The sequence below is a fragment of the Saimiri boliviensis genome, chromosome 2, assembly GCF_048565385.1.
Source record: "Saimiri boliviensis isolate mSaiBol1 chromosome 2, mSaiBol1.pri, whole genome shotgun sequence".
NCBI lineage: Eukaryota > Metazoa > Chordata > Mammalia > Primates > Cebidae > Saimiri > Saimiri boliviensis.
In genome coordinates, this window is record NC_133450.1 from 154,973,698 (window position 1) to 155,001,001 (window position 27,304).

General features: G+C 45.3%; 1 protein-coding gene across 1 annotated transcript in view; it reads left to right on the forward strand.

Annotated features, from left to right (window-relative positions):
• Window positions 1–12,399: 12,399 nt before the first annotated feature.
• DMRT1 (doublesex and mab-3 related transcription factor 1) overlaps window positions 12,400–27,304 on the forward strand; it is a 119,849-nt gene continuing 104,944 nt past the window's right edge. Inside the window, exons 1-2 of the mRNA XM_039461439.2 lie at window positions 12,400–12,877; window positions 18,756–18,939. Coding sequence (XP_039317373.1) covers window positions 12,542–12,877; window positions 18,756–18,939 — 520 coding nt within the window. The 5' untranslated portion in view covers window positions 12,400–12,541. The remainder of the gene's footprint in view (window positions 12,878–18,755; window positions 18,940–27,304) is intronic.

The window sequence follows — 27,304 nt, forward strand, 5'->3', positions numbered from 1 at the left end:
ACTACTCCTTGATATGGTACCCGTATCTGAAAACTGCTCTCCAGGAAGCTCGATTCTTGCAGGAAGCCCGATTCTTGCAGGAAGTCTCCGGTCCCGCTCCAAACTCATCTTCCCATCAAAACTCATAAACATCCTTAATGAAACCTTTAGCAATCAATCTTGCACTAATGGTTTAGCAATGACTAGCAACACCTCTCGAACTGTTGCTAAGTTTTTTCTATGGTGAAATAGTTCACTTGTTTTCCTTATTTTCCAAGGGCCAGGAACATGCTTTTTATCAGTGTACCTAAGGTCATGGAGGGCTAAAGGTAATTTTGAGCCTTTAAGTCACAGCAGATGACTGTGACAATAATCATATAATCAACTTTGGCATATCAGTTGTCATACAGAAACACACAAGCACTACATTGGGAGGCCCAGGCAGATGGATCACTTGAGATCAGGTGTTCAAAAGCAGCCTGGGCAACATGGCAAAACCCTGTCTCTACTAAAAATACAAAAATTAGTTGGGGTGGCGTGCCTGTAGTCCCAGCTACTTGGGAGGCTGAGGCAGAAGAATTACTTGAACCCTGAAGGTGGAGGTTGTGGTGAGCCACTATCATGCCACTGCACTCCAGCCTGGTTGACAGAGTGAGACTCTGTCTCTTGGTTCATCTTTCTTCCGAAATTAGATGAATTTTTGTTTCTATAATGTATCTCGAAAACAGTGTAGTTTTCTCCAATAGCTGGTAAAGCAGAAACCTAACAAGGACTTCTTTGAAAAAAAAAAAAAATGTTGATAAAATACATAATAGCCTGCATATATGTGTCTACTTAGGGTTTCGATTGTTAAACTTTGAATCAGTCACAAAATATTCATTTTACTATTCCCAACTCCCTACCTTATGTAAGTGACCTATAATGAAAGTACAGGTACATTTACATTGTTATTTATCCTAGCAGTATCCATATGCTAATGTTTGACTTTTTATTTTGTTGGCAAGCTGAAAAATCAGAAAGATAGTGGCTATTGAACCCAATAGAGGATGTATCTGAGCACTTTTGATGATATACATTTTAACTTCCAATTCATCTTGAAACTGTAAATGAAATTTTATTTCAGTATTTGTTTTCACTGTTTCCTCTGTTATCTTTTAAGTGTCTTTTTAGCAGAAGGCAAAGGAAAGCTGAGATAGTCTCAGTTTATCTGATCATTAGTTGTATAATAAAGTATTTAAATACACAATAATTTGGAGTGGATTGTTAAATTCAAAAAGCAATCATCTCCTTTTTAAAAAGTAGTTGGGCTGGGTTTGGTGGCTTATGCCTTTAATCCCAATACTTTTGGAGGCCGAGGCAGGTGGATCACGAGGTCAAGACAAGGAGACCATCCTGGCCAATATGGTGAAACCCCAAATCAACTAAAAATACAGAAATTCACCAGGAGTGGTGGCTCTCACCTGTAGTCCCAGCTACTTGAGAGGCTGAGGCAGGAGAATTGCTTGAACCTACGAGACAGAGATTGCAGTGAGCCAAGATCACGCCACTGCACTCCAGTCTGTGTGATAGAGCGAGACTCCATCTCAAAAATATTTAAAAAAGTTGCTTAAAATAAGTTAAAATCTAATGAAGCAGGCCAGGAGTGGTGGTGGCTCACACCTGTAATCCCAGCGCTTTGGGAGGCCAAGGTTAGCAGATCACCTGAGGTCAGGAGGTCAAGACCAGCCTGACCAACATTGTGAAACCCCATGTCTGCTAAAAAATTCAAAAATTAGCAGAGTGTGGTGCTGCATGGCTGTAATCCAGCTACTCTGGAGGCTGAGGCAGGAGAATCGCTTGAACCCAGGAGGTGGAGGTGGTAGTGAGCCGAGATAGCACCACTGCACTCCAGCCTGGGCAACAGAGGGAGACTCCATCTCAACAACAAAAAAATAGAATATAGCAATTTGACATTTGTTTTCCCTTCACAAATTTCAAACAGTACATGTATATTGCTAGTTTATCCCCCATGAAATTCAACTTTGCAAAACAGATTTTTTTTTTTTTTAAGACAGGGTCTCATTCTGTTGCCAGGCTGGAGTGCAGCGGCGCAATCTCAGCTCACTGCATCCTTGACCTCCCCAGACTCAGGTGATCCTCCCACCTCATTCTCCAGAATAGCTGGACTACAGGTGTGCACCACCATGCTTGGCTAATTTTTCTATTTTTTGTAGAGACAGGGTTTCTTCATGTTACCTGGGTTTATCTCAAACTCCTGGGCTCAAGCGATCTGCCTGCCCCAGCCTCTCATGGTGTTGGGATTACAGGCTTGAGCCATGTGGCCCAGCTGCAAAATACGTTTTTAAAAGCAGATTTCTTCCTGAAGGTTCTTGTTTTTGTTTTTTGTTTTGACATGAAGTCTTGCTCTGTTGCCCAGACATAATCTCGGCTCACTGCAACCTCTGCCTCCCAGGTTCAAGTGATACTCCTGTCTCAGCCCTCTAAGTAGATGGGATTACAGGCTCACACCACCACGCCTGGCTAATTTTTTTTTTATTTTTAGTAGAGACGGGGTTTTACCATGTTGACCAGACTGGTTTCAAACTCCTGACCTCAAGTGATCCACCCACCTTGGCCTCTCAGAGTGCTGGGATTGCAGGCATGAGCCACCGTGCCCGGCAATTTTTTGTATTTTTAGTAGAGAAGGGGTTTCACCATATTGGCCAGGCTGGTCTGGAACTCCTGACTGCAAGTGATCCATCCGCTTGAGCCTCCCAAAGTGCTGAAATTACAGGCCTGAGCCACTGAGCACGGCCCTCTTCTTGAATTTTTAAGCAATTGATTCTAAAAAAAAAAAAAAAAAAAAAAAGATAGTAAACCATTTTTTTCTTTAGATTAATATGAGTCAGTCTCCTGATTGTTTTAAAACAGCAGTTAATACTGAAAAGTCATCTACAATTATCTTAAAAATAAATATCTTAATTACCCTGGATTATGAATGCATTTTCTTTGAATTACTTTATTTAACCTGGATCATGTTCAGTGATTTTTCTAAATGACAAACTTTTTCTTTTACATGTCAAAACTTACATCTTAACAATTTTCACTGGGGAAAAAAATCTAAAATATTCACACCCTTAAAAAAAGAGTAATGAGGCCAGGCGCGGTGGCTCAAGCCTGTAATCCCAGCACTTTGGGAGGCTGAGGCGGGTGGATCACGAGGTCGAGAGATCGAGACCATCCTGGTCAACATGGTGAAACCCCGTCTCTACAAAAACTTAGCTCGGCATGGTGGCATGTGCCTGTAATCCCAGCTACTCAGGAGGCTGAGGCAGGAGAATTGCCTGAACCCAGGAGGCGGAGGTTGCGGTGAGCCGAGATCGTGCCATTGCACTCCAGCCTGGGTAACAAGAGCGAAACTCCGTCTCAAAAAAAAAGAGTAATGAAATGAACATAACATACTCTTTTGATAACTCATACAGGCATTACTTGTGAAAATCAATCAGTGTACAGTCTTATAAAGCAGTGATGGCCCCAGTCTTGAGTAACACAGACCAGGCTTCCCTGTTTGGTGGCTATGCTGTCCCCTCTCATCAGCCCTCCCTTTTACTAGCCTGCCGGTGTGCTGCCAATGATGTGCCACCTTATGATGTGCCCTCATCGTCCTAATAGCCTGAGACTGACTCTGGATGCTCAGATAACATCAGGATGCTGTGCTTGCGACAAATGTTTATCACCTAAGGGCTTTGTCGTTTACTTCCAGGTTCCAACCTGGGTTCTAATTATTGACGTTGAGAACACGTTAATTGGGAAGAACTAGCAAGCTGCTCAGATCCTAAAACCTACCTCCTAGCTCCCCTCAATTCGTGCTTCAAAATTCCTCTTACACAATTATAAAACAGTGATAGCTCACACTTGGGACAGTCTCTATTCTCTCGCAGGCACTGTTTTAAGCTCTTTACATACATCAATTATTGCATCTTCACAACAGTTCTTTCCAATTTTCAGATAGGAAAAGCACAAAGAGGATAAGTGACTTGCCCACAGGCGTATCGCTGGTACATAGCAGAACTGGGACTCCAACACAGTTGGAGTCTGATTGCGAGACCTGTATTTCTACCTAAGATACACAGGATCTTCGGCCGCCTTTGTCCGTCTGCATGGATGTTGGTGGGAACTCAGATGCATAGAGAAAAGGGTTGGTAATTGGGTTTCACCGCGGCAACCTCAAACATAGCCATCTTGACAATTAGATCCACGCCAGCACTATCTGCTCTCGGGTTCCTCCTGTTCCTCCAATCCAAACTACAGTCAGCGTCAGCTACCATCAGTGATCCAGCAATTTCTATGTGGCAGGTATAGAGCAAACATCTGGGCATTTTACAAACATCTCTAATCCCTGATACTGTCCCTGTGTAAGGACAGAAAGCTCAAAGATGCTGCCAACTGGTTTGTTCCAATCAGGCAGTGACTGGCAGAACCCACACTTACACTTTTATTCCTCAAACACCTCAAGGACAAAGGCCTCCATCACTCTCAATTTGCCTATAGGATAGAAGCCAAATTCCTCACTAGCAGGCAAGGTGCCATGCTATCTTTCCAACCTTATCTCCACTGGGCTCCAGCTTGACTCCTCTGTTCCAGACTGGCATGTCTGTGCCCTCTCCCCCAACCTACAGGCACACTCCCAGTGCCCAGCCTTCCATCCGTTGTTCCCACGACCTAGAATGTCTTGTTTTCTCCCCTCGGCCCCCTCAAATCCTGGGTGACTATGGTTCAGTCTTCCATCTCATACAAAGTCCTCCTCCACTAAACACTTCAGGTCCTAGCAGTCCCGCTTGCCCCTTCTCCCTGCTGGTAGGAGCAGCAGCATTTAGCGGAGGAGAACCTTGTATGAGATGGAATCAATTGGGACATTGATTACACACAGCTGTACTCCTTACATATATGGTATCTCACTTCATATAGATGGTCAGAGGCACCACAGAGAAGTTTCCCTTGACTTGTTGCACCAAGACCTTGGACAAAAACAGCTTTCTGTGGACAAAATGAAAAGTAGATGGAATTGATCATCGATGCCTTCTGTAGCTTTCCCTCCCCACAGTTTCTTCCAATATGTGGAAGGTGTATATGTGTACATATCTGCTTTCTCTCTACTGTTTTTCTTTTCCAATCAGGAAATAACAACAACAATAACAGCCATGTTACTGTGTGTCACTTACTTTTCTCAGCACTCCATAAGTATTAACTATTTTAGTCTTCCCAGCAACCCTTCGAAGTAGGCGTTGTATTGACTCTTTTTTATAGGTGAGGAGACTGAGTCGCAGAGTGGTTAAGGAGCCTAAGGTCACAGAGCTGGGATCCAAAGCTATGCATTTAATCAATATGCTATACTGTCTCACCAATAAAACAAGGTAGTTTTATTCTAATAGTAAAAGTAATGCCTACTAATTGTTTAAAAAAAAAAATATATATATATATATATATATATATATATATCAGATGGACCGGGTGTGGTGGCTCACACCTGCAATCCCAGCAATTTGAGAGGCTGAGGCAGGCAGATCACTTGAGACCAGGAATTCCAGATCAGCCTGGCCCATATGGTAAAATCCTGTCTCTACTAAAAATAAAAAAAAATTAGTTGGGTGTAGTGGAGGGCATCTGTAGTCCCAGCTACTAGGGAGGCTGAGACATGAGAATCACTTGAACTCCAGAATCAGAGGTTGCAGTGAGCCAAGATCGTGCCACTAGACTCTAGTCTGGGCGACAGAGCAAGACTCCATCTCAAAACAAAAACAAAAACAAAAACAAAAACAGATAGTAAAGTAGGAGAATACCATCCATAATCCTATCACAATGGAAAAATTAAATAACATGTTTAAGCAGATATAAACATGCATTAGTTTATATTTCAACAATGAAAAAAATACAAGGGAACCATATTGTACATTATGGGTAGTTTTCTTTTGTTTTTTAATTAAAACATTTAAATAGCTTCCTTGAGGTATAATTTATACACCATAAAATTCACCTGTTTTAATCATACAAATGATTTTAGTAAATTTACAGTTTCAAAACCATTGCTACAATCCTATTTTAGATCATTTCATTACCCCTAAAATGTATTTATTTATTTATTTATTTTTGTGATCACAGCAACTGATGTGATCATAGCTCACTGGAGACTCAAACTATTGGGCTCAAGCCATCCTCCCGCCTCAGCCTCCCAAGTAGCTGGGATTACAGGCATAAGCCACCACGTCTGACTTCCAAGAGGATATTTTATATGTGTTTGCACTTACTCCCAGTATCTACCTCCTGTCCCTGGCAACTGCTAATCTAATTTCTGTTTCTATTGATTTGCCTGTTGTGAATATTTCAAATAAATGAGGTTATATCAAAGATAGTCTTTTGAATCTGGCTTCTACATAGCATAATGTTTTCAAGGTTCATCCATGGTGTAGTATGTATCATTACTTCATTCCCTTTGATGGCTGAATAATATTCCATTGGTATGGATATATGGATATATCACAGTTTATTCATTCCTTCACCTGTTGATGGACATTTGAATTGTTTAAAATAAATAATGCTGGGCCAGGTGCGGGTGGCTCATGCCTGTAATCCCAGCACTTTGGGAGGCCGAGGTGGACGGATCACCTGAGGTCAAGCGTTCAAGACCAGCCTGACCAACATGGCAAAATCCTGTCACTACTAAAAAATACAAAAATTTGTTGGGTGTGGTGGCAGGTGCCTATAATCCCAGCTACTTGGGAGGTTGAGACAGGGAGAACTGCTTGAACCCGGGAGGCAGAGGTTGAAGTGATGCGAGATTGTGCCACTGCACTCCAGCCTGGGCGACAGAACAAGACTCTGCCTCCAAAAAAAAAGAAAAGAAAATGGTGCTATACATTTTCATGTACAAGTCTTCGTATGGGCATATGTTTTCAATTCTCTGAGGAAGAGACCTAGTATGGAAATTATTGGGTCGTTTGTTAAGTTTTCCAAAAATAACTGTATAATTTTACATTCCCATCAGCAATATATGAGAGTTCTAGTTTCTTCACATCCTTGGCAATACTTCCCATCATCTATCTTCTTGATTATAGCTATCCTAGTGAGTGTAAAGCAATAGCTTATTATGTTTTTTATTTATATTTCTCTAATGAGTAAAAATACTGAACATCTTTTGGCTATTTGAACCTTTTTTTTTGAGACAGAGTCTCACTCTGTCACCCAGACTGTGTAGTGCAATGGCGCAGTCTTGGCTCACTGCAAACTCTGCCTTCCAGATTCAAGCAATTCTTCTGCCACAGCTTCCTGCATAGCAGGATTACAGGTGCCTGCCACCATGCCCAGCTAATTTTTGTATTTTTAGTAGAGACGGGGTTTCACCGTGTTGGCCAGGATGGTCTCGATCTCCTGACCTCATGATCCACCTGCCTTGGCCTCCCAAAGTGCTGGGATTACAGGCTCGAGCCACCATGCCCGGCCTGGCTATCTAAATATTTTCTTTGATAAAATGTCTATTCAGATCTTTTTTTCAGCAGGGTTTCACTCTGTCTCCCAGAGAGTAGCCCAGGGGTGGCATCTTAGCTCACTGCAGCTTCCCAGGGTCAAGTGATCCTCCCACTTCAGCCTCCCGAGTAGCTGGGACTACAGATGCATGCTACTACACTTGGCTAAATTTTAAATTTTTTTGCAGAGATGGGGTTTCCCTATATTGAGCTCCTGGGTTCAAGAGATCCTCCTGCCTCAACCTTCCAAAGGGCTGGCATTACAGGTATAAGCCACCATGCCTGGCCATATTAAAATCCTTTGCCCATTTTTTCAATTGGGTTGTATCTTTATTATTAAATGTAAGAGCTATTTATATATTCTGGATACAAATCAGATATATGATGATCATATATGATTTAAAATATTTTCTCACAGTCTTGTGAGAAAATGTTTTGGCTTATATTTTCATTTTCTTTTTTCTTGCCTTTATTTTTTGAGATGGAGTCTTGCTCTGTAGCCCAGGCTACAGAGTGCAGTGGTGAGAACTTGGCTCCCTGCAACTTCCACCTCCCAGGTTCAAGCAATTCTCCTGCCTCCGCCTCTGGAGTAGCTGGGATTACAGGCACCTACCACCATGCCCCAATAATTTTTGTATTTTTAGTAAAGATGGAGTTTCGCCAAGTAGCCCAGGCTAGTCTCTAACTCCTGACATCACATGAGCTGCCTGCCTCGGCCTCCCAAGGTGCTGGGATTACAGGTGTGAGCTACTGCGCCAGGCCGTATTTTCATTTTCTTTTCTTTCTTTCTTTTTTTTTTCTTTTCTTTTTTTTTTTTTGAGCCAGAGTCTCTCTCTGTTGCAAGGCTGGAGTGCAGTGGTGCAATCTCGGCTCACTGCAACCTCCACTTCCCGGGTTCAAACGATTCTCCTGCCTCAGCCTCCCAAGTAGATGGGACTACAGGCGCGCACCACCACGCCCAGCTAATTTTTGTATTTTTAGTAAAGACAGGGTTCCAATATGCTGGCTAGGATGGTCTCGATCTCTTGACCTTGTGATCCGCCCGCCTCAGCCTCCCAAAGTGCTGGGATTACAGGCGTGAGCCACCGCACCCGGCCTCATTTTCTTAATGGTATCTTTTGAAGACACAAAAGTTTTTAATTTTGGTGAAGTCCAGTTTGTCAGTTTTTTTTCCTTTTATTACTTTTGCTTTTTTTTTTTTTTGAGATGGAGTCTTGCTCTGTGGCCCAGGCTGGAGTGCAGTGGTGTGATTTTGGCTCACTGCAACCTCTGCCTCCCAGATTCAAACACTTTTCCTACCTCAGCCTCCTCAGTAGCTGAGATTACAGGTGCAGATCGCCATATCTGGCTAATTTTTTGTATTTTTGTAGAGACGGGATTTCACTGAGCTGCCCAGGCTGGTCTCGAACTCCTGAACTCAAGCGATCTACCCGACTCGTCCTCCCAAAGTGCTGAGATTACAGGAATGAGCCACTGTGCCCAGCCCACTTTTGCTTTTGGTCTTTGCCTAACCCTGACTTTTTTTAGAACTGCCCCTCCCCTCACTTACAAATAAGACTTGGATATATTTCTAAGTCGGTAAATACAGATCTGCATCATCATCTTTATGGCTTCCATGTCTGGATATGGAGAGGGGAGAAAGGAGACAACAAAGCTGGGCTACTCGAAATACCCAGTACAAATCTGTTCATTCTTGAGGCCTTCCTGTCGCTTTTTCTTTTTTTGAGACTGTTGCTGGAGTGTGGTGGTGTGATCTGGGCTCACAGCAACCTCTGCCTCCAGGGTTCAAGCGATTTTCTAGCCTCAGTCTCCCAAGTAGCTGGGATTACAGGCACCCACCACCCCACCTGGCTAATTTTTGTATTTTAGTAGAGACGCGGTTTCACCATGTTGGCCAGGCTGGCCTCAAACTTTTGACCTCAGCTTGCCTCGGCCTCACAAAGCGCTGGGATTACAGGTGTTTCGCTCTTTTTGCCCAGGCTGGAGTGCAGTGGCATGATCTCGGCTCACTGCAATCTCTGCCTCCTGGGTTCGAGTGATTGTCCTACCTCAATTCTCAAGTAGCTGGGATTACAGGCGTGAGCCACCACGCCCAGCTAATTCTGTATTTTTAGTAGAGTAGGTGTTTCACCATGTTGGCCAGGCTGCTCTTGAACTCCTGACCGTAGGTGATCTGCCCACCTCGGCCTCCCAAAGTACAAAGTTTACAGGCATGAGCCGCCGCGCAGGGCTCGTCTCTATTTTTGATGGTCTCCTGTCTGGTTCGTGAGTCAAAACTGTATTAGGCTTCATCACAACATTTACTTCATGACAACATTTTATGTTTTAATATTTTGGTCACACAGATTCCTAGGCCAGAATTTTCTGTGGCTTTAATTCCTCCTTTACAGATTCCAGTGATAGGACGCTTATAAAGAAAGAATGTATATTCCCTGTAATTTGGGATTCGACAGCTGCTTCTTCCTGCATCTACTTCAGTTTCTAAAACTGGATAGGACCTTGGGAATGATTCAGCTCCATTTTATGTATTAAAATATAAATATAGGTCAGGCACAGTGGCTCACACCTATAAATCTCAGTGCTTTGGGAGGTGGAGGCAGGAGAATCACTTGAGGCCAAGAGTTTGAGATCAGCCTGAGTAACATAGTGAGCTCCCGTCTTCATAAAAAATTTAAAAAATTAGCTTGGTGTGGTGGCACGTGCCTCTAGTCCCAGTTACTTGGAAGGTTGAGGCAGGAGATCCCTTGAGCCCAGAAGTTGGAGGCTGCAGTCAGCTATGACTGTGCCACCGCACTGTAGCCTGGGCAACAGAGTAAGACTCTATCTCTAAAAATTAAATAAATAAAAAAATGTAAATACGGGAAAAGAACATGAATATTGGATAACAGAAATTGACATGTGTGGTTTTGTTTTTGTTCTTGTTTTTGTTTTTTGAGACTGAGTTTCACTCTGTGCCCAGGCTAGAGTGCCTCTGCCTCCTGAGTTCAAGTGATTCTCCTGCCTCAGCCTCCCAGGTAGCTGGGATTACAGGCACCTCCCACCACGCCCAGCTAATTTTTGTATTTTAGTAGAGAAGAGGTTTGACTACGTTGGCCAGGCTGGTCTTGAACTCCTGACCTCATGATCCACCAGCCTCGGCCTCCCAAAGTGCTGGGATTACAAGGCGTGAGCCACCTCGTCCGGCCTTGACATTCATGTTTTAATGAAAGATTTAGGAGGAATGAGATATTCTGAACAAAATAGTGGTTATCATTTATAAGGTTCCAGAATGGAATGGATGGTTGCATCCTAGCCCCTGTCAGAAGCAGAGCTTCACTGGTTTCACAGGTAGAGTGTTAGGTGCTGTGTAAAGCTAGAAGCTTCTTTCGAAAATAATTTTCAGACAGAGAACACTAATGGAGAAATTCCAAACTGCAAGAAAGGACCTGTAAGAGGGGTCTCAGAATTAGAGCTCCAAAGGCAGATTAGAGGATTTCAGAACTCAGTGCTGAAAACACCAAACTGCTGAAAGAGGTGGCCACAGTACAATCATTTTGATGAGAAGTTGAACAGGGGACCACGCCTCTTTGGAGAACTAATCCCCTAGGTCTGGAGTTCCCAGAATCCTTGAAGGTGAGTGCCAGTGCTGGTGGAAGAGAAGGAGCATTCAAAGTCCATTAAGGCCCACCCTGGGGTCTTTAATTTGTTAACGTGGAAAACAATAGCAAGGCCCTGCTGGGGCCTCCTGCTGTGTGCGTAGAATATACTGGAAGACTAAGACTTGGAGATAACCAGCTGGAAGCTACTACAGAGATTCAGACTTGAGATGAAGGGCTGACCTCAGGGGGCACGTGGGTGTGTAGGAAGAACTGCTCAGCAGGCCTTAGGGATAGATACGTTTCGCAGGTGCAGAGAGGAGACAGGCATGTCTCGGGCGGGAGTTCAGGATGGGGACCCTGGCACAGGATGTAAGATGATCGATCCGAGTTTTTGTTTTTTTTTTTTTTTTAAAGACTTATAAGGTCATACAGTAAAATGCACAGATATGAAGTGTAAAATGGGTTTTGATAAATTTCTACATCTGTGTAACCACGCCCCAAAACCTCATTCAAAAAAATATTATTAAGTTTGAGCTTCCCGTTCCCGCAGAGTCTAAATTTAAGTGGCCCTCATAGGGAAGAAGCTATATGCACCTGAAGTGACCGGGAACACGGGCTGTAACAGTAGATCGTAAAGTTATCTGGAGCGAAGGAGGTAGAAGTCTTGTGAGCAAATGAACACAGGTGTAGGAAAAGATAAACGGAGAACAGAAAGTTTCAACCTTTGAAATTTTTGGCGTGCTTGTGCCCCACACACTGAGGATCTTTTTTGCCGTATAAATAGGACAAATCTTATTTGCCGTATAAATTTCTCAGAATGTCTATCTCCTGTTTAATTCTCTAAAGCGAGAGAAAATTTTTTTTTCTGACTTGGCTGCTGCCAAGGTCGGCCCTATCGAATTTGGTGCGTCTCTTTGGGGTAAAGGGAGCTAGAAGACCCCGCAGGGTGATTTGCACCTCCTCCAAGCAAGCAAACACGGCTCTGCTGCAGACCTCGGGACCCCAGTTTCCTCAGTGCCACGTGCTTTGGCAACTGGTTCTTGGCGCCTCCGAGGGCTGGGGGAGGAGTACCACGCGATTCCTAGGCAGCTGTGTACCTCTCCGTGCGCTTGCCGGGACCCTGCAGCCACGCCCTGGATGCTTGCAGCCGGTACAAGCTTGCAGGCGGCTGGAGAGTGGTGGCTGGAGTCGGGGGGCGGGGGGCGTGGCCACGCGCTCTCACCCGCAGTCCCGGGAATGTTCTGAAAAGTATCCAAAAGTTCTGATCTGAGTCGCGCGCGCGCGCGCCAAAAGAAAAGGCACAACCCCCCACCACCTCGGGCGTGGCGTGTCCCTACCTCGCCACTCCTGCTGCACCTCGGGCTGCAGCTTACACGTCTCCTGCGCCTACTCCTCGGGAGCCTAGCCGTCTGTCGGGTTCGTCCCTCGCAGTGGTCTCCAGGCGAGAGAGGCTGCCAGAGTGCTCGCGCTTCTTCTAGGGACACCATGCCCAACGACGAGACATTCAGCAAGCCCTCTACACCGTCGGAAGCCCCCCACGCTCCCGGGGCACCGCCGCAGGGCAAAGCCGGGGGCTTTGGCAAAGCAGCTGGGGCGCTGGTGGGGGCGGGCGGCGGCTCCGGCGCCGGGGGCAGCGGCTCCGGGGCGTCGGGCCTGGGCGCAGCGAGCAAGAAGTCCCCGCGGCTGCCCAAGTGCGCGCGCTGCAGGAACCACGGCTACGCGTCGCCGCTCAAGGGCCACAAGCGCTTCTGCATGTGGCGAGACTGCCAGTGCAAGAAGTGCAACCTGATCGCCGAGAGGCAGCGCGTGATGGCCGCGCAGGTGAGTGCAGGCGTCCGGGAGCCAGGGTTCAACCTTAGTTTTTTGTTTTTGTTTTTCGAGACGGAGTCTCGCTTGGTCTCCCAGGCTGGAGTGCAGTAGCGCGATCTCCGCTTACTGCAACCTCCGTCTCCAGGGTTCGAGCAATTCTGTCTCAGCCTCCAGAGTAGCAGGGACTACAGGCACTCGCCACCACGCCGGACTAATTTTTGTATTTTTAGTAGAGAGCGGGTTTCACCATGTTGGCCAGGATGGTCTCGAATTCCTGATCTCAGGTGATCCACCCGCCTCGGCCCCACAAAGTGCTGGGATTACAGGCGTGAGTCATCGAGCTCGGCGGAGCCCGAGCTATTTTGGATGAAGTCCCTCGGGCACGGCCGTCGCCACGCGGGGCCTGGGTTGTGGAGAGACGCAGCGGTATTCGCTGACGGCCGCGGCGCTTGGTGTCCTGGGCTCTGGGCCACGCCACAGCGCGGGTCAGGGAGGGCCTGAGATGCGTCTCTGATCTCGCTTGCCGGGCAGAGTTGCGGGGTTCGCTGGGCTCCGGGTTCCCGATGATCTCTGACCCGGCCTTTCGGCTAAGTTGCGGGGTTCGCCTCTACCGGAGTCCATGGTATCTCTAACTCGCCGGGCTGAAGAGAGTTGCGGGGGTTTCCCCTGCTCGCAGGTCCCTGGGATCCCTGATCCTGCTCTCATGGCAGAGAATTTCAGGGTTCGCCCCTATGGGCTTCCCCGCAACCCCAGAGCCCGCGCTGTAGCGGAGCTGGCAGGGTTCGCTGCGCTAGAGGAGTCTTAAGGATCTTTGCCCCCGCCCTCCAAGGTGAGGGTGGAGACGGGGTTCGCTTCCAAGGGATCCTTGGGATCTCTTAACTCAGCTCTCCCAGAGGAGAATTGCGGGATTCTCTCCGCTCCGGGGTCCCAAGATCTCCGGCGGTGCCTTGAGAGCTGAGGGTTTCGGGGTTCGGTTTCCTCGAGCATCCCCAGAATCCCTGACTCTGCCTCCTTGCTGAGTTGAACTTAAATTAGAAAGGATCTTGGAGGGCGCCAGCGCTGGCCGCTCGGTTAGCGGGAAAGGGAGACTCGGCCGAGCTGCTGCTTAACCGGGTAACTTGTCGGGTAGCCCTGTCTGTCTTTCTGGAAAAGTCGCTTCAATGGACGCAGAATTTTTCTGCGTGGTTTTCCCCGTGCGCCTGGCGCACTTTATGTTTTCGCCCCGAGTGGATGGGGGCTAAGCGCCTCAGCCATTTTGAGAACTCTGGAAATTTTATTAGCATTTTAAACTTTGCATTCTCGACCGAAGTTATTGAAGTGCAAATTTCTTTGAATATGTTTTAAATCATGCTTAAGAATTTTAAAAAATATGCGCAGGTGGAAAAAAGTGCGTAGGGTGTAATATTTTGTCCGTCCGTGTTTTGTTGTTTTTTTTTTTTAAAGCTTCATAAGTCGGCTAGTAATTTAGCATTTTAACTGAAACTTGATGTCGTTAGTATTCTGGAAGGATTTTTATAAGGCAGTAATCCACATTATTTCCAGTTAAAAGTTGTTTCATCTTTTGAAGACAGGTCATTTAAAATGAAAAGATAACATATGTTTGCTAACGATGTGCTACTTTTGATTAGGAACATGTAAATATCCTCCATTGAAAACAAATACCCGAAGGTTATATGCTTTTTACATAATACATAACATTTTTAAAAATGTGCTTTATACTAAAAGTATTTTGGCTTCACAGACGGCGAGAGCAGTCTTGAAAATAGACATTGGCTTAATTTCTTAGTATTTTTTTAAAAGCTTAATCTATAGTAGATGAAAAGAATACACTTGGTGTAGCAGTAAAATGTATCACAATGAGCATACTGAAAAAAATTAATGGACTTTTAAAATACTCTGGGTAGAAAAATAACATTTAGTCGTTGGCTTAAATATTTAGTGTGGAGAACATCGTTGGGAAATCTCTCAAAATGTAGTAAAAATATTCTTGTGAGAGGAGTTAACTTTGAATAAACTTTATTAGTAGAGCAGGCTGTTTACACCGTTAAAAACAAAAGCAACTCAAGGTCACTTAGAATGGGAAACTTAATTATTTTCTACAGCAGAAGGTGTGCAGTGTTTCAGATGAATACTTAAAAATCCATAAAACAACTACTTTTTAGTCATTTTTATATAGCTTGCAACTGATCTTATGTATGATTCTAAAATAATTGCATAGTTGGATTTTTAATTGATTGTTATCCCCTTTTCTTTAAACGCTGAGAGAAGTCTTAAGTGTATGGAGTAGATACGCTGTGCGTTTTGGGTATGTATCGGGTTTGTGTAAGTAAGGGTGTGATTATCCCCCGACATACTTCAGAGGTTTGCAGGGGTTTAAAACTTGTTTCTGGTCAGATTCATTGATGTTCTCTTTCTAAGCCTCTCGGTTAGTAATAGAAAATCCAAGATTTGAGCTTAATTATTTAATCTTAAGTAATTGATTATTTAAAGTCAGTTTTTCTAAGTCGAAGACTTTTTTTGGTTATAAGGAAAAGTTACTTCCCAATTAATCAGCTACAGGTTTGGACTGTGGTTTTTCTACTGCAAATATAATAGTTCTGGGTTTTGTTTGTTTGTTCTTGTTTTGTTTTTGAGACGAAGTATCCCTGTGTTGCCCAGGCTGGGGTACAGCGGTGTGATCTCAGTTCACAACAACCTTTGCCTCCTGGGTTCAAGCGATTCTCCTGCCTCAGCCGCGTGAGTAGCTGGGATTACAGTTGCAGGCCATCGCATCCGGCTAATTTTTGTATTTTTAGTAGAGACAGGGTTTCACTACATTAGCCAGGCTGGTCTCAAAGTCCTGACCTTGTGATCTGCCCGCCTCACCCTCCCAAAATGCTGGGATTACAGGCATGAGCCACTGCGCCCGGCCTGTAGTTGTGTGTGTGTTGTTTTTTTTTTTTTGAGACGGAGTTTCGCTCTTGTTACCCAGGCACGTGCAATGGCACGATCTCGGCTCACCGCAACCTCCGCCTCCTGGGTTCAGGCAATTCTCCTGCCTCAGCCTCCTGAGTAGCTGGGATTACAGGCACGCGCCACCACGCCCAGCTAGTTTTTTCTATTTTTAGTAGAGACGGGGTTTCACCATGTTGACCAGGATGGTCTCGATCTCTCGACCTCGTGATCCACCCGCCTCGGCCTCCCAAAGTGCTGGGATTACAGGCGTGCGCCACTGTGCCCGGCCTCAAATGTAATTTCTTAACAACTTAAGATGTAATTCATATACTAGAATTCATTTGTCTAAAGTGTACAATTCTGTGTTTTCTAGTAAATTCACAGGGTTGTACCACAGTCACAAAATCTGGTTTGGGCCCTGTAGCTGTGTTTTTTAATCAAATGTTTGATTTCACCTTTGGCTTGTGTTTGGGCAGCTCTGAGGTGCCGGTGCTTCACTGTTGTTTCATGAGCACCATTACCTTAGTCAGTTTCAACAGAGTCTTTGTTACATGTAGTAACCAAAAATGGATTTGTTTTCTTTAAACCTCTTTTTTCAAGTTTGTTTTTTGAGATGGAGTCTTGCTGTTGCCCAGGCTGGAGTGCAGTGGCGTGATTTTGGCTCATTGCAGCCTCTGCCTCTTGGGTTCAAGCAGTTCTCCTGTCTCAGCCTCCAGAGTAGCTGGGATTACAGGTACACGCCACTCTGGCTGGCTAATTTTTGTATTTTTAGTAGAGGCGGGATTTCACTATATTGGGGTCAGGCTGGTCTCAAACTCCTGACCTCAGGTGATCCACCTGCCTTGGCTTCCCAAAGTGCTGCGGTTACACGCGTGAGCCACCGAACCCGGCCTTTTTTCAATCTCTTTTTTTTTTTTTTTGAGAATGAGTCTTCCCTGTCACTCAGGCTGGAGTGCAGTGGTGCAGTCTTGCCTCACTGCAACCTCCGCCTCTTGGGTTCAAGTGACTGTCCTGCCTCAGTCTCCCGAGTAGCTGGGACTACAGGCGCCCGCCCCCTTGCCCAGCTAATTTTTTTTTTTTTTTTGTATTTTTAGTAAAGAGATGAGGTTTCACTATATTGGCCAGGCTGGTCTGGAACTCCTGACCTTGTGATCTTCCCACCTTGGCCTCCCAAAGTGCTGGGATTACAGGTGTAAGGCACCGCACCAGCCCCTTTTTTCAATCTTTAATCATGTTATTTCAAATAAGATAAATTGAAGAGGGATCATGAAGAGCTTCTTGGGTATGTAAGGTCCTTTCCAGTCCCCCGTTCTGGCTGTCTCCTTCTTGCCTGCCCGGAATATTACAGACCTGTCTTTTCCCTTTTTCCCAGCCTTCAGCGTCTTCCTTCTTCAGGGACTTCAACACTAGATTCCAGCCTCTTTCCCCACTGCTTCTCCCACATGGTCCCTCCACCCCAGGAAACAGGGCTCTGCAGGCTTTTCTAAGCAGCCCCTGCCTTTCCTGCCCACCCTGTTCCAGATTGTTCCAGAATGTTCTGCCCCTTCATCCTTGCCTATCCAAGTCCTCCTCATCCTATTCTTCAAGGCTCTGTCTAAATACTTCCTCTGGCTGATTTTTACACGTTAAAGACATTTCTCTCTCTGATTTTCTTCTGTGTACCACTTGTGTGGCGTTTATCACAATTTGTCTTGTGTTGTAGTTGCATGTTTGCTTGCATCCTGTTTCGCTTTTTTTTTTTTTTTTGGACGGAGTCTTGCTCTTGTTGCCCAGGCTGGAGTGTGATGGCGCTATCTCGGCTCACTGCAACCTCCATCTCCTGGGGTCAAGCGATTCTCCCACCTTGAACTTGTGAATAGCTGAGATTACAGGCATCTGCCACCATGTCCGGCTAATTTTTGTATTTTTGGAGATGGGGTTTTGCTATGTTGGCCATCCTGGTCTTGAACTCCTGACCTCATGATCCACCCACCTCAGCCTTCCAAAGTGCTGGGATTACAGGTGTGAGCCACTGTGCCCAGCCATTTCGCTGTTTTTTGTTTGTTTGTTTGTTTTGTTTTTTTAGGCAAGTCTTGCTTTGTTGCCCAGGCTGGAGTGCAGTGGCACGATCTCAGCTCATTGCAACCTCTGCCTCCTACGTTCAAGTGATTCTCCTGCCTCAGCCTCTAGAGTAGCTGGGACTACAGGTATGCCACCACGCCCGCTCATTTTTGTATTTTTTTTTTTTTTTTGTATAGAGACGGGGTTTCACCATGTTGGCCAGGCCCGTCTCTAACTCCTCCGCCTCCTAAAGTGCTGGGATTACAGGTGAACCAACACTCCTGGCCTTTTTTCACTTTTTAAACAGTGAGTAATGTAGAATCCAATCTCCTGTTACCGGTCATTGTGGTTAGTACAGTGACCTTTTATACGTTTGTGGAATGAAGGCATGAATGATCCCGTTTTCCTTTGTAATCTGTCAGTGCTTCTGACCTACTCTACTCTTCAGGTTGTACTCCTCTGCTTGGCTGACTACAGTTTTTTCCTGATCCTTCCTAGCCAATCTTATTCTACGCAATCGTTTGTTTAACAGGTTTGTTAAGAGACAGGGTCTTGCTCTATCTCCCAGGCTGGAGTGCAGTGGCATGATCATAGCTCACTGCAGTCTCAAACTCCTGGGCTTAAGTGATTCTCCTGCCTCAGCTTTCTGAGTAGCTGGGATTCCAGGCCTATGCCACCATGTCTGGCAGCAAGCATTTTTTGAGCACCTACTATGGGCCAAATAATCTGGCTCAAAACTGTTTCTCAGCTGTGCACATCATAGCTACCTGCGTGGCTTTAAGGAGAAATGGGAGATTTTCAGACCTTACCTCCAGACCTTAGTGAATCATGGTGTCTGGGATGGGTGGGGCGTCTGTGCTTTTGGCAAAGCTGATTCTGGAGTGCTGGAGGATGACTCGTTGTCCTGTGCTTCCAGGTGGCCCTGAGAAGGCAGCAGGCCCAGGAGGAGGAATTGGGCATCAGCCACCCCATCCCACTGCCCAGTGCAACTGAGCTACTTGTCAAGAGAGAGAGCAATGGCAGCAGTCCGTGCCTCATGACTGAGAGCAGCGGGCCCTCTCAGCCACCACCGGCCAGTGTCCCCACCACTGCAGCTTCAGGTAACCTGGCGGGGGGTGGGAGCGGGGTTCACATAGAGGCTTAACCACTGTGTACTGAAGTCACACAACTGTATATCATTAACTAGCTGTGCCACTTTGGAGAAGTCACTTAAGCTCTCTGGGCCTTTTTCTTATCTTGGTGAAAGTGAGGGAGAGCGTTCCTGAGGGTCTTAAAGATCTTATGAATCTTGGCCATGATTAAAGAAGGAAGGCAAGCAGGCACCAAAGAAAGCAGGAAGGTTTGTCTGTGTCTGTCTCTGTGTATTTTACTGAAGTTATAGACTATGTAATTAACAGAGATCAATATACTCTTTTTTTCTTTCCTTGGAGTGGCTGCTCATAGCATGTCCTTATTATAGTTTCCAAACTTTTTTTTTTTTTTTTTTTTTGAGTTGGAGTCTCACTCTGTCACCCAGGCTGGAGTGCAGTGGTGCTATCTTGGCTCACTGCAACCTCCATCTCCTGGGTTCAAGCAGTTCTCCTGTCTCAGCCTCCTGAGTAGCTGGGACTACAGGTGCCCACCACCACACGCGGCTAATTTTTATATTTTTTTAGTAGAGACGAGGTTTCACCATTTTAGCCAGGTTGGCCTCAAACTCCGGACCTCAAGTGATCCACCCACCTCAGCCTCCCAAAGTGCTGGGATTACAGGTATGAGTTGCTGTGCCTGGCCAAAACTGCTTTTCATAGAAAGGAAGGCGTATACCAGAAATACGATCTTTACGCTTTGAGATTTTAAGATGTGTCCGAAGTTTAGCGACTAAATGACACGGGGTCACGGCCAATCTGGTGGTTTTGGCTGTGGGGCTGCGATGAGAACTGCGGGTGTATCACATGAATAAAGAAAGGGAGTCCCAGTGCTGGGTTTTCCTTAGGGGAGTAACTCATTTGATTTTCACAAACATCTCAGGAGGTAGGCATTATTATCATTTACAGATAGAAAAACCAAGGCTTAGTAAATGGTAAAGAGTCTGCCCAGAAAAGAGCTGTCTGAGTTGGGATTTATTCCAAGCCTATCTGGTTCCAAAACTCAAGGATTTCCCATTGTACTTGACTGGAGCCAGTTGCCATGTTTCCTTGGAAAATGGCCACTTACGATTGTTTAGAGGCTGTGGTCTAATCCTCAGAGGGATTTAGGGTCGGTGGACAATCAGCAACAATGTTAGGGGAAAAAGTCCTCGCCATTCTATGTAGGCACAGAAGGCAGCAGCCACGGGTCTTCACAGGAAGAAACACAGGGAAAGGCCTGTGATGGGTAAGTGTCAAAGCTGGATGTGGCTTGACCTCAAGGTTTGATTATAAATCCTGAGATAGTGGAGCTTTAGAGAAGGACTTTAGGCTATGCAGAGTTCAGAAGGACTTTCACAGGGTGTTTCAGGATGCTGATAGGGAAAGCTACAAAAGGAAGCAGTGGCGGGGCAAGGCAGAGGGTTCAGGGTCAAGGAGTCCCTTCCTCACCTCTGGAGTTGACAGACCTTGGAGTCATTCTACTCACAGGGAAGGGGAATGCGGAAGCCTACAGTGCGATAGTGCTCATTTGCTCAGGTACAGGCGGGGGGGGGGTAAGGCTCCAGGAGCCTCACCTTTCAAGGACGATGGGCTCTCTGCTCATTAGCTCATCTCTGTGGAGCAGGAGCCACAGGTTGCTGTCATTCATGGGACTTGCTACCAGACCTCTGGAGTGGAGATTGATAACTTCTGGACTGCGTTAGGATGTGAGCAAGAGGGAAACTGAAATGCCAGAATTAAACCACATAAAGAGAAAGATGAAGTGTGGGAGAGTGGGAGAGAGAGAGAAAAACAGACACCCTGACTCTTAGAGAGTCCTGAAGCCTGTGTGCAGCAAAGGGAGCTTAACTTCTTATATAGTTTCCTACTAACAGATACATAGCTTGTATTCATTTTTTCAGAGGTTGTATTTACTTAAAATGACTTCATGTGGGTGGGGCGAGGTGGCTCAAGCCTGTAATTCTAGTACCTTGGGAGGCTGAGGCAGGTGGATCACAAGGTCAGGTGGGCAGATCACCTGAGGTCAGGAGTTTGAGACTAGCCTAGCCTACATGGTGAAACCCCGTTTTTACTGAAAATACAAAAATTACCCCGGCATGGTAGCACCCGCCTGTAATCACAGCTATCTGGGAGGCTGAGGCAGGAGAATCATTTGAACCTGGGAAGTGGAGGTTGTGGTGAGCCGAGATCACACCATTGCACTGCAGCCTGGGGTGACAGAGTAAGACTCTGTCTCCAAAACAAACAAACAAACAAAACAGATGTGGAAGGTCAGGATTTGAAATTATGCAGTGAGAGGTGAAAGCTGTAGCAGTTGTCATGGAATAGTAAAACCTACCAACCTAGCACAGCTTGGGTCAAGTTGCTAACCTTCTGCTTAGTGAAATTTAGTAGATTTTTATTTATTGATTTATTTCTGAGACAGCATCTTGCTCTGTTGCCCAGGCTGGAGTGTAGTGGTGCAATCTTGACTCACTGCAACCTTTACCTCCCTAGCTCAGATGATTCTCTCATCTCACTTCCTGAGTAGCTGGGATTACAGGCATGCGCCACCACGCCCAGCTAATTTTTGTGTTTTTGGTAGAGACAGGGTTTCACTGTGTTGGCCAGGCTGGTCTCACTCCTGATCTCAAGTGAGATCAGGCCTCCCAAAGTTCTGGGATTACAGGTGTGAGCCACTGTACCTGGCCTTAGTAGACTTTAAAGTCCTTGAAGTTTCTTATTTGTCTCCTTTTGGCTCCCCCAAAGGCCAAAACTGAAGAAGAAAAATTCTCAAGAATTATTGCCAAGATTTTTGGCAAAATTCTGAGGACACCATGAAGGAAATTAAGTATTGTTTCATTTATTGGAGAACTGGCCTCTCTGAGGAGGATAGCATGTATTAGAAGAAAATCTCTATAATCTTTAGCCAAAGATTGGCTAAGACTGACCAGACTAACTGGATAGTCTTTGAATAATGAGTGTAAAATATTGTTGTTGTTGTTGTTGTTGTTGTTTTTTGTGAAACAGAGTCTTGCTCTGTTGCCAGGCTGGCTGCAACCTCTACCTTCTGGGTTCAAGCGATTCTACTGCCTCAGCCTCTCAAGTAGCTGGGACTACAGGCATGCGCCACCATGCCCAGCTTTTGTATTTTCAGTAGAGACAGGGTTTCACCATGTTGGCCAGGATGGTCTCCATCTCTTGACCTTGTGATCTGCCCACCCCGGCCTCCCAAAGTGCTGGGATTACGGGCGTGAGCCATCATGCCTGGACTGTTGTTATTTTCTTATATGATGTGGGTATTACTGTGGAAAGAAATAGCCTTTTGAAGAAATTCTGTTTACTGCTGTTGCTTGTACCAGAGGCTCAGTTGTTAGCAGGTACACATTTCTTTTTTTAAGACAGTCTCGCTCTGTTGCCCAGGGTGGAGTGCTGTGGCGTGATCCAAACTCACTGCAACCTCTGCCTCCTGGGTTCAAGAGGTTCTGGTGCTTCAGCCTCCTGAGTAGCTGGGACTACAGGCATACGCCACCACCCAGCTAATTTTTGTTTTTAGTAGAGATGGGGTTTCACCATGTTCGCCAGGCTGACCTCGAACTCCTGACCTCAAGTGATCCGCCTGCCTCAGCCTCCCAAAGTGCTGGGACTACAGGCGTGAGCTACCGTGCCTGGTCCCAGGTACACTATTTATAACCAAATAGTTTATTCCCAGCCATTTTTGGAGTATTCAGAAAAAAAAAAAACCACAATATTTTTGGCTATAAATAACAAAGAATTAATGGCAAATTTACATTTTTCTGTGGTTTCATTTTTTGAAATTTAGCATAAAATGTACTTTTTTTCCCCAAAAGCTGTTAGCTGACTTAAATCTCAGGCCTTCTTTCTTTTTGTAAATTTAGGCTTCACTTTGTTTTGTTTCATTTAATATTCTACTTTTTCTTCAACCTCCCGTGCTCCTGTAGAATGCCGTTTGATGCAGTTCTTACGTTAAGGTCTGCTTAGTTCTCTGCTTCTCCTCTTCTGTGCAGAAACTGTCAGATGAAGGGTTGCATTGTAGATAATTCGGTTCTGCATGTGTGTCCTTTGTAAGGACCTGAATGTTATCTCTCTTGAGGCCCTCCCTTCTGGAGCATGCGGGACTTCCATCTCTGCTCACATTCACCCTCCTCCAGATCAAACCACCTCGGGCCCCCCTGGGCAGCTCCAGCCTCTTCTGTGGATCGTGGCCTAGTTTCAGTCACCTTTCCCCTGTTAGAAGGGTCGTTCAGGTCTGTGTCTAATATTGAGAGAGCCTTTCCTTCACCTTTCTTTAGTAGTTACTCCATTTGTAAGGCATACAGCGAGAGAGCACATGCCATAGGGGGAACACATTTTGTTGTTTGTTTAAGTGCTTAAAAGTTCAAAAAACATGAAATGTGTTCTTTTGAAAATGGATGCTGGGTGCTTGGCTCACGCCTGTAATCCCAGCACTTTGGGAGGCCAAGGTGGCTAGATCACCTGAGGTCAGGAGTTCGAGACCAACCTGACCAACATGGAGAAACCCTGTCTCTACTAAAAATGCAAAATTAGCCAGGCGTGGTGGCACATGCCTGTAATCCCAGCTACTCAGGAGGTTGAGGCAGGAGAATTGCTTGAACCTGGGAGGCGGAGGTTGCAGTGAGCCGAGATCGTGCCATTGCATTCCACCCTGGGCAACAAGAGTGAAACTCTGTCTCCAAAAAAAAAAAGAAAAGGGAATGAATAGTGGGCTGAGAGTGGCGGCCCACACTTGTAATCCCAGTACTTTGGGAGGCCGAGGCAGGTGGATCATGAGGTCAGGAGTTCGAGACCAGCCTGGCCAATATGGTGAAACCCCATCTCTACTAAAAATAAAAAACTTAGCTGAGTGTGGTGGCATGTACCTGTAGTCCCAGCTGCTCGGGAGGCTGAGGCAGGAGAATTGCTTGCATCCAGGAGGTGGAGGTTGCAGTGAGCCAAGATTGTACCACCTCACTCCAGCCTGGGTGACAGAGCAAGAATCCATCTGAAAAAAAATTTAATTTAATTTTAAAAATAAATAAATAAAGGAATACGGAATAGCATCCCATGCAGTTTTTACAAGAGATATGGCTGGTGAATTAACAATGGAAGATACTGAGTTGTTTAAATTAAAAACAATTTTTTAGAGCAGTTTTAGGTTCACAGCAAAATTGAGAGGAAGGTGTGACGATTTTTTTTAATACTCTCTGCTCTCATACGTGCAGAGCCTCTCCTACATTATCAGCATCCTCCATTAGAATGGTGCATCTGCTAGCATGGATGAGCTTACGTCGATTGCATAATTGTCATCCAGAGTCTGTAGTTTGCATAGGGGTTTGCTCTTGTTGATGTGCTTTTTATGGGTTTGGACGTGCCCACCATTATAGTATCATTTAGGGCATTGCCACTGTCCTAAAAATTCTCGGGGGTTATTTAAATAAAGGTAACATCTTGAACACTTTAGGGTTTTTTTGCAAATATTTATTTTATGTTTAATTTTTATTTATTTACTGATTTATTTATTTTTGAGACGGAGTCTTGCTCTTGTCGCCCAGGCTGGAGTGCAGTGGCGCGATCTCAGTTCACTGCCTTGCGGGTTCAAACGATTCTCCTATCTCAGCTTCCTGAGTATCTGGGATTACGGGCATGCATGTGCCACCATGCCTGGCTAAAGTTTGTATTTGAAATTCACCATGCCTACTAATTTTTGTATTTTTGGTAGAGACAAGGTTTCTCCATGTTGGCCAGGCTGGTCTCAAACTCCTGACCCAGGTGATCCGCCTGCCTTGGCCTTCCAAAGTGCTGGGATTACAGGCATGAGCCAGTGTGCCCAGCCATTATTATTTATTTAGAGAAAGGATCTCATTCTTTTTTTTTTTTTGAGACGGAGTTTCGCTCTTGTTACCCAGGCTGGAGTGCAATGGCGCAACCTCGGCTCACCGCAACCTCCGCCTCCTGGGTTCAGGCAATTCTCCTGCCTCAGCCTCCTGAGTAGCTGGGATTACAGGCACGCGCCACCATGCCCAGCTGATTTTTTGTATTTTTAGTAGAGACGGGGTTTCACCATGTTGACCAGGATGGTCTCGATCTCTCGACCTCGTGATCCACCCGCCTCAGCCTCCCAAAGTGCTGGGATTACAAGCTTGAGCCACCGCGCCCGGCCGAAAGGATCTCATTCTGTCTCCAGTGTAGTGGCTCCATCATGGCTCACTGCACCCCCAACTCCTAGGCTCAAGCAGTTCTCCTGCCTCAGCCTCCTGAGCAGTTAGGACTACAGATGGACACTATCATGCATGGCTAAGTTTTAAAAATTTTCTTTTTATGGAAACAGGGTCCCGCTTTCTTGTCCAGACTGGTCTTGAATTCCTGGCTTCAAGCAGCCCTCCTACTTGAGCTCCCAAAGTTCTGGGATTACAGGCGAGAGCCTACACAATAAGCCCTTTTTATTATTTATTTATTTTGAGACAGAGTCTCGATCTTATTGCCCAGGCTGGAGTGCAATGGAGCAATCTCAGCTCATCACAACCTCCGCCTCCCAGGTTCAGGTGATTTTCCTGCCTCAGCCTCCCTAGTAGCTGGGATTACAGGTGCCTACTACTATGCCCGGCTAATTTTTTATATTTTTAGTGGAGACGAGGTTTCACTATGTTGGTCAGGCTAGTCTCGAACTCCTGACCTCAGGCAGTCCACCTGCCTCTGCCTCCCAAAGTGCTGGGATTACAGGTGTGAGCCACTGCGCCCGGCCAGCCCATTTTTTTTTTTTTTTTTTTTTTTACTTATTTTTTAAGACACAGAGGTTCGTTCTGTTGCCCAGGCTGGAATGCAGTGGCACAATCATAGCTCACTGTAGCCTCAAACTCCTGGACTTAAGCAATCCTTCTGCCTCAGCCTCCCAAGTAGCTGGGACTACAGACATGCTACATGCCCAGCTAATTTTTTTTTTTTTTTTTTTGGCAAATCTCACTCTTGCCCAGGCTGGAGTGCAGTGGCATGACCTCAGCTCATCACAACGTCTACCTCCCAGGTTCAAGTGATTCTCGTGCCTCAGACTCCTGAATAGCTGGGACTACAGTCACATGCCACCATGCCCGGCTAATTTTTGTATTTTTAGTAGAGACGGGTTTTGCCATGTATGCCAGGCTGGTCTTGAACTCCTGGACTCAAGTGATCCACCCGCTACAGTCTCCCAAAGTCCTGGGATTACAGGTGTTAGCTACTACATCTGGCCTCAATTTTTATCTTTGGAGTTTTCTAATATCATAAAGAAGGAAGCACTTTATTCTAATAAGCAGTAAAAACGTTTTATACAAATTGGATTGGGAATTTATTTTTGACAGATCTGGCCACTTAAATGAGATTAGGTCCATTTGATTTTAGACAGCTTTCAGCTGCAGCTAGAATAGGAAAAGAACAAGGTTTTCAGATAAAAACATTCTACAATTTTACTTTCAAATTAAACAAGTGTTCTGAATTTCTAGCAAAACAAAACTCCTTAAACTGAAGCAGTGGAGGCAGAAATGAAAGAAAACACTTAAGGTTAATGGGACTGATGGTTTTGATAGCCTGTTTTAGATAGTGTCTCAATTTTGTTTATCTCAGGGATAGTCTTTACTCATACGTCAAGTATAGCAGTTTAACTGGTCAGATAGAAACTCTGTGGATAGTATATAAAGCAGTTCTGAAAACGAAGTACATAGGAAGTAACCTACTGGTCTACCTTTGACTAGAAGGGAAATTGAGAAAACATCTAGAGCCAGGAAATACCTAAATACAGGGGTTAAAGTTACAAATAAATTTTATAACAGCATATTAAAAAACAAAAACATTTGACTGATTTATGTCTGTGTCTCCCTTATGAAAATATGATCTTTAAGGACAAACACTGCATTTCCTCCATCTCTGTAACTACAGTACCTGGCTTTACAGTTAATGGGCATAAACCATTGCTGAATGAATAAATGATGGTTAAATTTAAAGTTGTATTTTAAAATACTAGGTAAGTGATCTAAACCCACCTGTAGATACCAGAGAATAAAATTATTGATGTTCAGTGTACGTTTTTGTTCTGTGATATTTTAAAAATATATCTAATTTTTTTTTTTTTTTGAGACAGGGTCTTGCTCTGTTGCCCAGGCTGGAATGCAGTGGGGCCATCTTGGCTCACTGCAGCCTTGACCTCTGGGGCTCAGCAATTCTTTTACTTCAGCCCCCAAGTAGCTTGGACTACAAGCATGTGCCACCGCTCCTAGGACATTTTAAAGATTTTTATAGAGATGGGGGTGTCTCACTGTGTTTCCTAGGCTGGTCTCAAACTCCTGGGCTCAAGTGATCTTTTCACCTTGACCTCCCAAAGTGCTGG